The following is a 12,075-nucleotide window of genomic DNA, read 5'->3' on the forward strand; positions in this document are numbered from 1 at the left end:
TCAAGCCCTTTGTACTCTGCGACCTCCAGCAGTTCCATGGAAGGTGTTCTCGGGATCATTGGGGGTCTCAGCACTTGGAGCATCACCTATCCGCTAGATGCCTAAGCATCGCAGGTTGGGCAGATAGAAAGCATGATGAACGTCGGACCCCGATACAAACTGGACTTGCTGTTAAGTGATTGCTGGGACGTATTTTATATTGTATCGGGAACTGTGCAAACACTGGCTCTACTGGATGCTGAATAGTGAGAAGATGCTCTCCTTCAGGCCACGTAACCCCCATTTCCTCCTATGATCGTCCGGCCGCTGTCGGTGCAGTGGGGCTGGACGTCCTCATGGGGATCGGGGCAGGAAGTGCCCTAGATAAGGGCTTCACTCCCATTGACATGCCGGACAGTCGATCGCCAGGGATCCTGAGCAGCGGGGCCCCAGGTATTAACTATTGATGACTTATCCTGAGGATGGCTCATCAATAGTCTTTGCCTGGAAAACCCCTTTAAATTATTCACTTATGTTATTTAGGGCTGCCAACCTGACCTTATTTTTTTATTTTTTTTTTTTGGGCAACATGTCCAAAAATCACCAACAGATTAAAACACTTTTTTTATACAGATCCATCGGAAACCCATAAAGATTCTAAGCGATTACATCGACCGCTTACACCCGACTCTGGAGACTTGTTGGCAGCCCTGCTGTTAAAGGGATCGTTCTGTTGTAAACTAGTGATCGTCTTCTCTGTGGGATAGGCCATCACTAGATCAGTAGGAATCCGCCGCCTTGGTCACCTGCCAGTTGGTGTGCTTGTGCACTGTGCTATGATCCGCAGGAAGCAGACAGCTCCATTCTGACCACAATGGTCAGTTTTGGTATTGGAGGCCAAGTCCCTATTGACGTGAATGGGAACTTTGCCCTTCACAGTTATAGACTAAAATAATAATTCTTTAATTAGATCCTTTAAAAACACATATGGGCTACTTTCAGCATACACAACATAAAGACCAAAGGGTATCACGGTATCCTTTCCATACAGAAAGTCTCTGTTTTCGGTCGTGAGACTACTCGGCCTCCAGGCCAGAAGGTAAAGCTGGACAGCCGTGTGGTAGTTACAGATAGTGCATATGGCCGCTGATGAGTCAGTTAGAGTGTAATTGACTAATATTCAAAGAGAACCTTACAGAACTTGAGGGTTGATCAGGTCTCAGTGATGATAGAAATAGTAGTCATTAATATCTCAGGACTTAAAGGGGTTAAGAAAAAAAAGTGAGTCTATACACTTCTGTATGGCCATATTAATGCACTTTGTAATGTACATTGTGCATTAAATATGAGCCATACAGAAGTTATTCACTTACCTGCTCCGTTGCTGGCGTCCTCGTCTCCATGGCTCCGTCTAACTTCAGCGTCTAATCGGCCGATTAGATGCGCTTGCGCAGTCCGGTCTTCTCCCTTCTGAATGGGGCCGCTCGTGCCTGAGAGCTGCTCCTCGTAGCTCCGCCCCGTCACGTGTGCCGATTCCAGCCAATCAGGAGGCTGGAATCGGCATGTGACGGGGCGGAGCTACGCGATGACGCGTACAAGGGGGCGGAGCCAAAACACCGCTGCTGCCAAGCCGAAGGGAGAAGACCCATCTGCGCAAGCGCGTCTAAAAAAGCAAGAAGACACCGAAATTAGACGGAGCCATGGAGACGGGGACGCCAGCAACTGAGCAGGTAAGTGAATAACTTCTGTATGGCTCATAATTAATGCACGATGTACATTACAAAGTGCATTAATATGGCCATACAGAAGTGTATAGACTCACTTTTTTTTCTTAACCCCTTTAAGTCCTGAGATATTAATGACTACTATTTCTATCATCACTGAGACCTGATCAACCCTCAAGTTCTGTAAGGTTCTCTTTGAATATTAGTCAATTACACTCTGACTGACTTCTCAGCGGCCATATGCACTATCTGTAACTACCACATGGCTATCCAGCTTTACCTTCTGGCCTGGAGGCCGAGTAGTCTCACGACCGGAATTAGAGCCTTTCTGTATGGAAAGGATACCGTGATACCCCTTGGTCTTTATGCTGTGTATGCTGAAAGTAGCCCATATGTGTTTTTAAAGGATCTAATTAAAGAATTATTATTTTAGTCTATAACTGTGAAGGGTGAAAATTAGTAAAACTATAGACTTTTTCCCGTTTCTGTGAATATGAATGGGAACTTTGCCTGCAATACCAAGCCTGGCCACTGCAGTGGAAACGGAGCTGTCTGCATCAATATAGCAAACAGTTGATTAGGGTTGGACTCATGCTGATCTGATATTGATGCCTTGTCATAAAGATAAGCTATCAATGTTTTACCAATGGGCAGCCCCAATAATGACTTGTCAGCAGTGATCATGTGTGGCGTTTGCCCTCTCGCCCGCTCTTTCCTCCTTTTGTTAGTCCACCCCCCTTTGCTGTGAACACCAATAAGCTGAAGGATTCAGTATTATCCTATTTATAATAATAAGCTTTATTTGTATAGCGCCCACATATTCCGCAGCGCTTATTTATTATGTTATGTGATTCTTTTTAGACTAAAGATGTGCAAAAAGCAATGGAAGAGAGAAAGTTTGAGGAAGCCATTCAGTTACGAGGAAGGTAAACCTGGGTGTCAGATGTGAACATTTAAAGGAGCTCCTCGGTTTGGCCGCTGTAGTCCGCTCTACGACTTCATTGTTTTATCAGAGTCCATTTGTTAAAAACCCTGAAGATACCTACCTGTTATGATAAGGTGTAACCCTACTGCATGCTAATGGGGTCCGGTGGGTGGGCTGGGCTGTCTGCGGGTGAGGTATGGAATCTCACGCGTGTGCGGCTCATCTCGCCCTTCAGTAGGCAGATTCATTCCATATCCATTGGTTTCGGACCTTCCGGCTCATATGAGAATTCCTATGTTCCCCATAGCCCACTGGCAGAGAAAAGTGACCCCATTCACAGTATGGGGACAGGTTTCTGATCAGTGGAGGGTCTGACTACTAGGACCCTCAGACGTTTGGGACTCCTGTTCTTCAGATCTGAGTATTAGTGGAGCGGTGGTCACACATTCATACGGCTACTCCATTCATTTCAATGGAAGCACCAGAAATAGCAGAGTTGGCCCGCTCAGTAATTGGTAACCTAACCGAAACCCAAGATGAATAGAACAGCCTCTTCCCTAGCTCCAGTAAGGGTTCAAGTGGTCTGCGTTGGGGCGGTGTACCAGGGCTGCTCATACTCCCCTGATGAGGGCTGTTTTCTGTTTCTGCGGGGTAGATTGGCTATTCTGCTCACATACAACCTTTTTGATAGGAGTTTTGAAAATAACTGGAACATCTACAAGCTGCTTGCCCATCAAAAGCCGCCTGAAGAAAAGGTAATGGCAGTCCTAGCCCAGTTGTCTACTAGCCACTGACTAGTTTCTATAGACTAATGCACCCTACCCAGTCTAGCACTCTGATTGCTCAGTAACATGATGTCTTGCGTGTCCTGTGGGTGTTTCAGGGTTTCCACCAGGAGAAGCGGTTTAGGGGTTTTGTCTCTGATTAATGGGTCAGGGTGGTATGGTTACTTCTTGGGGTGAGCGTCTACTGAGGAGACTTATAAGGCCATCCATGCTACTCTGGGAAATATGCAAATGAGGAGATGGAACAAGGCCTCTACAGCTCCTCCTATTGGAAGGCTGCGTTCCTGTATGTTAACAAGCCTCGTTACGATGACTGACTTAGGTGGTTACACCCTCCGTCTGGAGAAGGCTTTGGCTCATATTCCCAGACTGTCTCAGGGGTTTGCCCCTCACCAGTGTGCAGTGGGTTTGCTGGGCGAGGGGGCGCTGCAGAGCTATTGTCCCATCTTCGTATCTGCAGCGCGGCCCTATAAGTCTCTACCTTAAGTCCCAGAGAATGTATGGCTGCAGTTGTCCTGACATGGATGGTGGATGGACTAACGAGTGGTACCTATCAGGCGGTCATAGTATACTTTGGTTTCTTGCTGCTGGGGTTCTCGTAGGAGTCATGCTAGTAAGTTTTGCCATTTATTTCTACCCTGCAGAGTAACTTCAGTATTGCCATTCTGAATGTGGGCGCTCCAGCTGCTGGGATGAATGCCGCTGTCCGATCTGCTGTGAGAATTGGCATTTCGGAGGGCCATAAGATCTACACTGTAAATGATGGCTTTGAAGGGCTGTCAAAAGGACAGGTAATATACTGCCTTTAGGAACATCTGTTGGCGGTCATATAATCCTAGTGCTGCCAGTAGGTGCCGGCGCCATGTCTGCGGTTATGGAGAGTCCATAGATGCCTTCATCAGTTTTCAGTTGGGTCCCATTCCTTAATAGCATCACGTGACAGGCGCAAATTACCCCTGACCGTCCGATGGGCACCCGCCTCTGTCTGCAGTCCGGGCTCACTCCTGTCCCATCCCCTGAAATACCGCCCCTTACTGTTCTAAGTGACGTCCCCAGCTCCGCCCTCTGGGCGTGTCACGTGTCCCACTGCAATATTTGCACCGCTCTGAGCGATCGGGTGCATGCGTGGTGATGTCAGTGCAGCTGAGAAGCCATGCACCCAATCGCTCAAAGCGGCACACACATTGCGGTGGGACATGTGACACACCCAGTGGGCGGAGCTGGAGGCGGCACTTAGAACAGTAAGGGGCGCTATTTCAGGGGATGGGACAGGAGTGAGCCCGGACTGCAGACAGGCGGGTGCCCGTCGGATGGTCTGGGGTAATTTACGTATGTCACGTGACACTATTCAGGAGGGATCTCCCAGTATTCAGGAGGGATCTGTAGACTCTCCATAACCGCAGACATGGCGCCGGTATCCGTATGGCCGCCGACCGGCTTCTGGACTTCTTTTAACTTCACTTTAAGAAACAGTAAAACGAGGTTTGATACACTCAGATCAAAAACTGTTCCCTTACTTGACACAACTTTGGATGTGAGTCTAGAGGAGAATGTTCTGTTTGTGTCCTAGATTACTGAAGTGGGCTGGCACGATGTCGCTGGGTGGCTGGGCCGCGGCGGCTCCATGCTGGGAACAAAAAGGTATGTGCCAAAATCTGAAAATAAGGATGCGTTCTGCAACCCCCCTCAGTCGCCTTACATTTGGGGACAGCCCTCCCTAAAATGTTGTGGGGTTTTGTGGGTTTTTTGTTTTTTCTGTAGATTTTGACTTTGTCATTGTAACTCGGTCACCAGAAGTACATTTTAACCTCTTGGTGACAGAACTAAAGTCCCGCGAAACAAAGTGGGTCTATACACTTCTGTATGGCCATATTAATGCACTTTGTAATGTACATTGTGCATTAATTATGAGCCATACAGAAGTTATAAAAAGTTTTTTACTTACCTGCTCCGTTGCTGGCGTCCTCGTCTCCATGGTGCCGACTAATTTTCGGCCTCTAATGGCCAAATTAGCCGCGCTTGCGCAGTCTGGGTCTCCTGCTGTCTTCAATGGGGCCGCTCGTGCAGAATGCCGACTCCGTGTAGCTCCGCCCCGTCACGTGCCGATTCCAGCCAATCAGGAGGCTGGAATCGGCAATGGACCGCACAGAAGCCCTGTGGTCCACAGAAAGAGAGGATCCCGGCGGCCATCTTCAGCAGGTGAGTATGAAGACGCCGGACCGCCGGGATTCGGGTAAGTACTACCCGGTTTGTTTTTTTAACCCCTGCATCGGGGTTGTCTCGCGCCGAACGGGGAAGGGGGGGGGGGGGGGGGGGGTTTGGTAAAAAAAAAAAAAAAAAAACGTTTCGGCGCGGGACAACCCCTTTAAGAGCCAGTAAGTAGTGTCCCCTTCTGTGTTTCAGCTGTTTTAACCTTTTCCCGCCCCTTTTAGCTGTATGACCCCTGTTTTATTTCGTGGGACACGTTCTAGCTTTTATAGGATCTAATTACAGCTTCATATAATTAATTGACTTTTTCTTTTTTTCAAAAATGTGAGGAAAAAAAGCTTTCTAACTGATAAACGGATCTGTCAAAAAACGGCTAGTTTCCATTTGCATCAGTTAGACATCCGATACAATCCGTTATTAATGAATCCGGTTTTGTTTGTTTTTAACTAAATGCAGCTCTATTTGGCAACTGCACTGCGCGGTCTGAGTCCCGGTACCAGTTGTGTCGGGCTGATAGTAGGGTTTGTGTGTAGCGCAGACCATGTGATGCCATTTGGACCCCAGCATCTACAAGGCACTTTGCAGGTTGGTGGTTGGCTCTCATGGCATGGGTTGGGTCCACTGGTCCATCTAAACACATTGACCAATGCCGGCTACATTTCACTGCTTGGAGACCATTTTCAGCCCTTCATGTCCCTCACTTTGCGCCCAAGATATCCAGAACAGATTCAAGCAGCATTCTGGAGAGTTCCCATGAATGATGCGGCCTGCATGTTTCACCCCATGTGAGCCCAAGCAAGCATTTATGGGTTGTGATGGAGAGGTCCATTCATACCACGCAGCTGTGTGTGGCTATCTGGGCACCTCAACATCCAGATGTCTTCTGTCCACTTGTCGAATCGACGTCACGTTGAGTTGCTGCACTTCTCTTGGCTAGATGGGGTTCTACATATTCGTTCCTGTCCCATGACTTCTGGCACATCAGTGTATGTCCGTCTTGCATGCTCCATTTACAAATCCAATCTTGCACAAAAAAACTGCAGCCAACTGCCTCCTCCTACCCGGTGTGTAGCAGAAAGTGTCAGCGGAGGAGTGTAGCTCTTGTTGAATGGACATGGTGCTTATTTGCATAAAGTTTGGCTAATTATGTTTTTACATTATGTTTTAAAGAACCATTCCGAAGAAATGTATGCAGGACATAGTGGAGAACATAAGGAGTTATAACATCCACGCTCTTTTGGTCATTGGGGGATTTGAGGTAAATGAAATTATCGCAGAAAATTACAGCAAAAATGTAGATTTTCCACAATATTGTATTGATTCAGAGACATTCTAGCTGTGCCGAAGGGACACCACTCCCCTTGCTGACTGCCCTCCACAAGACCGTACCGCCAGCCCACCTGACTACCAGCTCCATTACTCCTGGTGCTCACATCTCACAAAGACTGAGCCAGCTCAGTATTCTCAGGAGATGAAACCTTTACTGAACTATTGTAACTGGAATCTGTCGCCGACTTTTAGTCCGAGGAGGCGGGCTGCGGGCGGGGCTAGGAGGAGGCGGGCTGCGGGCGGGGCTGGGAGGCTGCGGGCGGGGCTGGGAGGAGGCGGGCTGCGGGCGGGGCTGGGAGGAGGCGGGCTGCGGGCGGGGCTGGGAGGCTGCGGGCGGGGCTGGGAGGAGGCGGGCTGCGGGCGGGGCTGGGAGGAGGCGGGCTGCGGGCGGGGCTGGGAGGAGGCGGGCTGCGGGCGGGGCTGGGAGGAGGCGGGCCACGGGAAGGTAAGGGTTATACTTGCCTTACCCCGATGTCAGTGTTGCTAATAGTCCTCCGAAACTAATTTTACTGTTACACTTACTGTTAGGCAATGAATACCCAGCTACCCATAGAGAACCCAGTACTTGAGGAACCCTGTTGGACGTATTAATGTATTAAAGAGTATTCCCTCTTGGAGAACCCCGTTAAAGAAGCGACCCTACAGGACGTGTCCGCTGTGCGTTCTAGCTGTGGCAGGGGAGACCTTCCCACAACATACAGATGACTGAGTGGGATCCTACCACCAGAGTCCACGGAGGCACTAAACCGGCCATACGTTAGATAATTGCCTGTAGGCTGGCTTATACAAGCAGACATAAATGACCTGATGTGTGGACATCCCACTGGTCAGCTTCTACTGACTCCGGGGTCTGATCAGGCCAGGTGAAGCCTTACTTCTGAATTGGTTCTGCTATAGTTCTTAGTTCGGTTATTTGGCACAATGCATTTCAGTCGGACCCGTCGACTCTTCAGGAACCAGTTGGCCAAATGCATAGATAGAGGAAAGGATGCACAATCACCCTTGTCCTGTCTAGATCACTTACTAGATAATGCTCTACAGCAAGCAGAAAAAAGAGCAAAAATCCCCGCGCTCACGGATCCCCAGGATTGGAAGAAGGCCTCTGCTACAACTGATAAACCTTCCATCAGATGCATAGACTGACAATATAATTTATACTAAGGTTCACTTCAGTTAACCTCTTAACGACCTCCAATACGCCTTGTGACGGCCTGTATTGGCAACCCCTCTTCGTACAGCATGGGCGTCAGCTGTTTATCACAGCTCACACCCGTGGGCAGCAGCTGCAATCGGGCGATCGCAGCTATTAACCCTTTAAATGTCGCTGTCAATTCTGACCGGCATTTAAATCCCCCGAACATCCCGTACAGTGCATGAGATTGCAGGGAGCCATACGGGTGTCATGGCGGCTGGGATTCTTCTGAAAGGCCCCAGGGCCGCTTTAGCAGGTTGCCTATCAAGCCTTCCCCCTTGGCTTGATAGACTGTCTGTCAAATTGCAGTATGACGGAATGCTATAGCATTCCGTCATACTGCAGGAGCGATCAGAGCATCGCTAGTTGCGGTTCCCCAGGGGGGCTAAAAAAAAAAAAAAAAGTAAAAATAAGATCAATACAGTTATATTAATTGTAAAAAAAGAAAAAAAAAAGAAGAGCTCGGACAGATATTCTTGAGTGTTTCTGCATTTTGAGGATTCTATGCTTCCTAAACTGTCTACCAATCTACTACTGAGCAATTAGGTAAGCTAATTTAATGATGTGCAGCCTATTGTGGGGGGGAGGGGGAGACACCGGACTTTGGGAGAGGTAAGCAGAACACACCCGCAGACTCAGCTCCTAGGTCTAAAAGTAGATGACGGTCTCTTTAACCTCTTCCCGCCGCAGGACATAAATGTACTTCCTGGCAGAGGGGTACTTAACGCAAAAGGATATGCATTTACGTCCTGTGGATAGTGTAAGATCATAAGAGATCCCGCACTTTCCAGCAGCGGCAGCCGGCTGTCACCGATAGCCGGCCCCCTGCTGCAACAGTGGGGGTGCATCGGAGCAGCAACCCCTGCTGTTAACCACTTCCCTGCCGCAATCTATGTAGCTCCCTCTGTGACGTCATCGGACTCTCGTGATGAAATCACAGAGAGCCTGTTGGGTTACCATGGCAACAGAACGCCGGTATGTGGTGCCCTGTATTAAAAAATAATAAAAAAAAAAAAAGTGGGCATTTTTTTGTGCAGAAAAGTAAAAAAAAAGCTTAAAATAATAATTTTTGGTATCATCGTAATCGTACCGACCCGCAGAAAAAGTGTCTTGTCATTTATGCTGCGTGATTAACGCTGTTAAAAAAAAAAGGAAAAAAAAATCAACCCAAAAATCTATGGCAGAATTGATGTGTTTTTCTCTCCCTGCGATCATAAAGTTTTACAATACGGTCAATGTACCCAAAAATGGCGCCGATAAAAACTACAGTTCGCCACACAAAAGCACGCCCTCGCACGGCCGCATCGACGGAGAAATATTTAGCTTTTGAAAAATTGAGATGAGAATCCGCCAAAAATCGTTGTCGTTGTGCCCAAAATAGGCCGCGTCCTTACGGGGTTAAAATATTAAAATGAGCAATGGCAGCGCTCCAGGAACAAGGTGGGAGATAAGATGATGCAGTAGTCGTAGGTGGGACCTATTAAATAACCCACGCCCCTGAACAGGGAGGGTCTGCTGCTTCTAGTCAGAGGGTTCCCATTTGATGTACCTGTCCCGCTCCTCCGGACCCCCAGGAGAGCGTCAGCGGGGCCCGAATAAAGGATCGGAGAGCATGTATGAAGAGATAGAAAAACGATGTGACCACTACTGATCCCTAAGATCTCGCCACTTCATGCAAGCGCATTGCCTTGTTCCTTGCGTGCGGCGTTCCGTAGGTCCGGTCACATGGCTGGCTCTCCTGTCCCTGTGCTACCTGTGTATTTCACATGGACCCATTACCACCTGCAGGATCGGGCCGCTCACATAGGATATGCTGGGACTAAACTAAACCTCACCTAATCAGGTGTGATTCCTGGGCCAGAGGAGCGCTGCATGTATGCCATGATCCCCACACCGCTGGAGAATCTGCCGCAGCTCGCAAATGGCTACACGGTACAACGCATTGCTACCACTCGAGTGTGTCAGCCGCCTGCGCATACACTAACCATACACTATGCTGCGGCATGCAGACAACATTGTATCCCCTAGCTTACTGCTTACTTACTTTCATATGGGCCAGGGGGTCATGGGATCTATCAGTCTTGGCTAGAAGTTACTCAAACACGAGTGCAAAGTTGGTAAGTTGTCTGTCTGCCCTTCAGGGCCTTTTTCATTGATGGATCCAGTAGAATGGCCGCCAAGGTTTATATACCCGTGACCATTGAAAGTCTCAAGAAAAAATCTGCAATATGGTTCACCTGAAACGGCGAATCCTGCCGTGCTGTGGAAATCCCAGCCGCAGCTCCTCCATCCAGCAGAATGGTGGACACAGCGACTATCTCATGGAGTTTAGTGAGGGCAGCGTGCACAGCTGATGCTTCCAGGGCGTTTCTGGGGAAGCTAGCCAGGAACGACATGTTACATGATGCCTCCACAATATCGCTGGAAGCCTCTCCTCCACCCAAACATTCAGCCTCCCTGCCAGTTCCTGCTTTCCCTGTGTAATAATGGGCGCATTGACTTCCCCGGTGTGATCCGTGCCCCCTTACTCCTTCACCTCCTCTGGACGGGGGATTTATTTTCCCGTTGACCTGGCTTGGTGACGGCTGAGTTTTTGTAATAGTACTGTTTGACGTATGAACCTTTTTGCCGTGTTTTTGGATCAATGCCGTTCGCAGCCTTGTGTAGCGGAGATCTTCCTCCTCCTTGCAGCAGCGATCGCTCGGTGATCCCCGCTGATGCTGTTAGGGGATTGTCATTGAGACTATTGCATTCTGCAGGCTTATGAAGGAGTCTTACAGCTTGTTGAGGCGCGGGAACAATATGAAGAACTCTGCATCGTCATGTGTGTCATCCCTGCTACTATCAGCAACAACGTACCGGGAACTGATTACAGTATCGGCTCAGACACGGCTGTTAATGCTGCCATGGAGGTAAGTGCAATGCGTGTTCAGTGTTACTGTCTGGTCGGCGGAGGGGCTGGGGCTTTTGATTAGTAGCGCTATTCGATTTAAGGAGCCGTTCAGACGAGTACATTGTGCTGTGGACCCATTAAAATAAAGTGGTGCATTCAGAAAGGTGTTTTTTACGTGGATCACTAGTCTAAGTTTAAAAAAATAAGAATTGCAGCATGTTTTATTTTTGTCCTTCACAGAGTTAAGTCTATGGGAGCATCTAAAAAGTGCAGCGGATGTTAAATGTGAACGTATTCTGCCTTACACAGGGCTTAATATAGATTAGTCCAAAGCTCATAGAAGCAGCGTTTCCCAGGGACCATATTTAGTAATTGTATCCACATTTATGTATTCTCAATGTAAGCAACACATTGCATTACATGTCCGTTCATCAATGTTAGACCTTCCTTCGTGTTGTCTCTTGTAATTGGACACTATGCCTTTCTTTGCTCTACCTTTTGCCACATAAATCCAGCACTGGGCTAGGCCCCTCAGAAAGAGCACAGAGGGTGACTTCACATAGTTCTTTCTCTGATGATGATCGTTAATTAGTTTGGACACATAATAGAACTAGGATCCCGGTAGCCTTGTTGATGAATCAAAATTTAAAGGAGCATTCCAACACGTGCATGTGCGCTCATCTTTGACACCTGTTGCTAGCAGGCAGTGGGGAAAATCAGTTCGGTCCTTGCTTTTTTTCTTTTTGGGTCTGCAAAAAAAAAAAAAAACACCTACACAACAAAAATGTATACAATATGCACTCACAATGAAATCGGTGCATTTTTCAGGCAATGAAGTTGCATACACTGGTGTAAATGAAGCCCAATGTCCAACACACGGACAATGTAAGACTAGATTCAAAGCAGCGGCGTACTCGCTGGACAAACTGCATGGCTTGGCACTGGTCTATTTCATGTAACGCTGTGCGGTTAGAAACTCTTTGGCACTATAAAAAAAAGTTGGCTTCATATCAGGAGCAAAGTAGCCACAGTAAAGCAAA

At 48.1% G+C, this 12,075-nt stretch overlaps 1 protein-coding gene across 2 annotated transcripts in view; it reads left to right on the plus strand.

Annotated features, from left to right (window-relative positions):
• Positions 1-12,075, plus strand: part of PFKL (phosphofructokinase, liver type) — a 115,758-nt gene that overhangs the window by 70,055 nt on the left and 33,628 nt on the right. For both annotated transcript variants that reach the window (XR_010786465.1, XM_066577269.1), the window contains exons 11-16: positions 2,565-2,629; positions 3,320-3,383; positions 4,058-4,204; positions 4,984-5,054; positions 6,792-6,879; positions 10,902-11,054. Coding sequence is in view for 1 of the 2 variants with exons in the window: in XM_066577269.1 (XP_066433366.1) it covers positions 2,565-2,629; positions 3,320-3,383; positions 4,058-4,204; positions 4,984-5,054; positions 6,792-6,879; positions 10,902-11,054 (588 nt within the window). In the remaining variant the exon portion in view is untranslated. The remainder of the gene's footprint in view (positions 1-2,564; positions 2,630-3,319; positions 3,384-4,057; positions 4,205-4,983; positions 5,055-6,791; positions 6,880-10,901; positions 11,055-12,075) is intronic.

The sequence above is a fragment of the Eleutherodactylus coqui genome, chromosome 8 (assembly GCF_035609145.1).
Source record: "Eleutherodactylus coqui strain aEleCoq1 chromosome 8, aEleCoq1.hap1, whole genome shotgun sequence".
Lineage (NCBI taxonomy): Eukaryota > Metazoa > Chordata > Amphibia > Anura > Eleutherodactylidae > Eleutherodactylus > Eleutherodactylus coqui.